At 37.8% G+C, this 1,993-nt stretch overlaps 1 protein-coding gene across 1 annotated transcript; it reads right to left on the reverse strand.

The window, feature by feature from the left end:
* Window positions 1-1,174: 1,174 nt before the first annotated feature.
* LOC145711435 (uncharacterized) lies at window positions 1,175-1,790 on the reverse strand. The gene is made up of 3 exons (XM_081789127.1): window positions 1,575-1,790; window positions 1,387-1,531; window positions 1,175-1,347 (listed from the first exon to the last, which is right to left on the reverse strand). Exons 1-3 carry the CDS (start codon window positions 1,740-1,742, stop codon window positions 1,175-1,177), a joined length of 486 nt encoding a protein of 161 aa, XP_081645253.1. The 5' UTR covers window positions 1,743-1,790.
* Window positions 1,791-1,993: the final 203 nt, after the last annotated feature.

Below are 1,993 nucleotides of genomic sequence, written 5' to 3' on the forward strand. Positions count from 1 at the left end.
TCTTCTTTTCTTGTTTTCTCTGATTCTGGCATTTTCGATTTCTCTCCGCGAAATGAATAAGGGCATACTTTCGTACAAAATTGAAGGCGGGAAAAGACTGATAGGAGGGTTTGGGTTAGGGTTAGGGTTAGAACTTTGTATTGGATGGCCTTAGGTTATGGAATAGGGTGGGCAACAGGTTTATATAGCCTATATAATATAAGGAAATTATCTCGGCTCTGATTGGCCGAATCAACTCATACAAGCCTCTTATTGGCCGAGACGTCCTCCTTCAATCTTCTTTTAGAATTTTGCTTATGGAAAGAGATAAGGGTTTTTGAAAAGTGAGAAATTTCAGTCATCAAAATTCAAAAGTCAGAATCAATCTTACTGTGCTACAGTCTTTATGCGACAACGCTTTCGTCAGGAATCCAAAAATTGCCATCAAAAATGCTCCAAGCAAACATCCAACAATGGCGGCTGAAATTTTGATTAAATTTTTTTTTTAAGAATTTGGTTATTTACTGCAAAAATGACTGAAAATCCCAAAAAAACTCGTGATAAATTACCTGAGTAGGGTTCCAAATCATCGATAATCGCAATAAGGCCTGTATCAACCATGGGATTGATTGTAGCTGCTCTCTTACTCGGTGCCATTTTTCTCGTTTTTGCAGAAAAAAAATGCCTGATGGAATTCTGTAATCGCAATGTATGGTCAAGCCACGTATTCTTGCGGTAGAAATTGGCCTGAAAAAACAGTATCGAAAGAGGACAGCGCGCGCTGAATTAACTATTCAGGAATATTTCCGCTTTTCTCGCGAATAATGCATACTGTTTTTCTGCTCGGCCACGTTTATTCATTGCCCGATCCAATTTGTGGAGTCAAGACCTTTTTATTTCGAAAGGTCAAATCGAATTACGACTTGATGATTTCAAATTGAACATTCTCTGAAAAAAACCTTATTTAATTTCTACTGTATTAAATATATCCGCAAGAAAAATTTCGCAAATTTTGATTGGTTGAAAATTTTCTCGCGAATTTCGTCGGAATTTTTCGGTTCCTGAATTTTATTCAGGTTTTTTTATATTTTTTAATTAATTTTTTTTATATTCTATTTTTTTATTAAAAAAGGCACCATGATGAGGATAAGGGTTGTACAGTAGAAGCTGATCTGATGCAGAAAATTTTGATGACTCATTCGACATTGAAACTTGCAAAGACGAGAAGAATATTATCCGCAATTCTCGACCAAGAACGCGACCCTGGACATCGTCGTAGGTAGATAAAGACGATGTCGAGGGAGAAGTCGAAATGCTGCCGAGCAGTGGTCCTGGTGTTGATTGCTTCGATTTCCGGAATGATTCGTTCTTGAAATGAAAAAAGGGTTGATGATGTGGAAATCTTACCTGGAACGGGTCTTGATGATGGACTGGCGCATGGTTTGTCTTCCTTGATGGATTCGATCAGTGAATTGTAATATCCATTGACTCGGCGGGTCAGGCGAATCGCTCCGTTTCCGGTGAAGGTATGCAGCTGTACGTAGTAGACCAACTAAAGTCTTTGAGCCCAAGAGTCAAAAAAAGAAGTCACTTACCTTGACTCGTAAATAATTGAGCAACTCAACCACATCTCTCAAATTATAAGTGTCGATTTCAGATACCCAGTCGAGTTTGAATCCTGCTCCGTTTTCGGTCCGATCTGCATCGAAACCGATGTAGACTTTGCTCGAAAACATGTTGTAGGGAACATCCCAAATGAGCATTTCCGGGGTATTTCGAGGGTTCCAAGCGATTTTTCGTAGTGCATCGTATGGTCTTTTTTGGTTTCAAATCGTTTTAATCCAACAGTTTATTTATGGCTAATTTTAACTGATTGTTTAACGCAGTCAAGAATAATGCGACAGTTAAAAGCTTGAATTTTCAATAAAACAGTGAATTTATCGTTTCTTAAAAAAAAATTTTCTAGAAATTTTTGAATCCAATACTGTCATGATGATGTTTTGGACCGCACAAT

The sequence above is a fragment of the Oikopleura dioica genome, chromosome 1, assembly GCF_907165135.1.
Source record: "Oikopleura dioica chromosome 1, OKI2018_I68_1.0, whole genome shotgun sequence".
NCBI classification, from domain to species: Eukaryota; Metazoa; Chordata; class Appendicularia; order Copelata; family Oikopleuridae; genus Oikopleura; species Oikopleura dioica.

What these genes read in the sequence shown, in the direction of transcription:
- LOC145711435 (XM_081789127.1), bottom strand. Translation starts at nt 1,742, where the DNA reads ATGCTCATTTGGGATGTTCCCTACAACATGTTTTCGAGCAAAGTCTAC. An exon ending in TCAATTATTTACGAGTCAAG is followed by an intron (nt 1,532 to 1,574) that starts GTAAGTGACTTC and finishes CAAAGACTTTAG; the next exon opens with TTGGTCTACTACGTACAGCT. An exon ending in ATCATCAAGACCCGTTCCAG is followed by an intron (nt 1,348 to 1,386) that starts GTAAGATTTCCA and finishes TTTCATTTCAAG; the next exon opens with AACGAATCATTCCGGAAATC.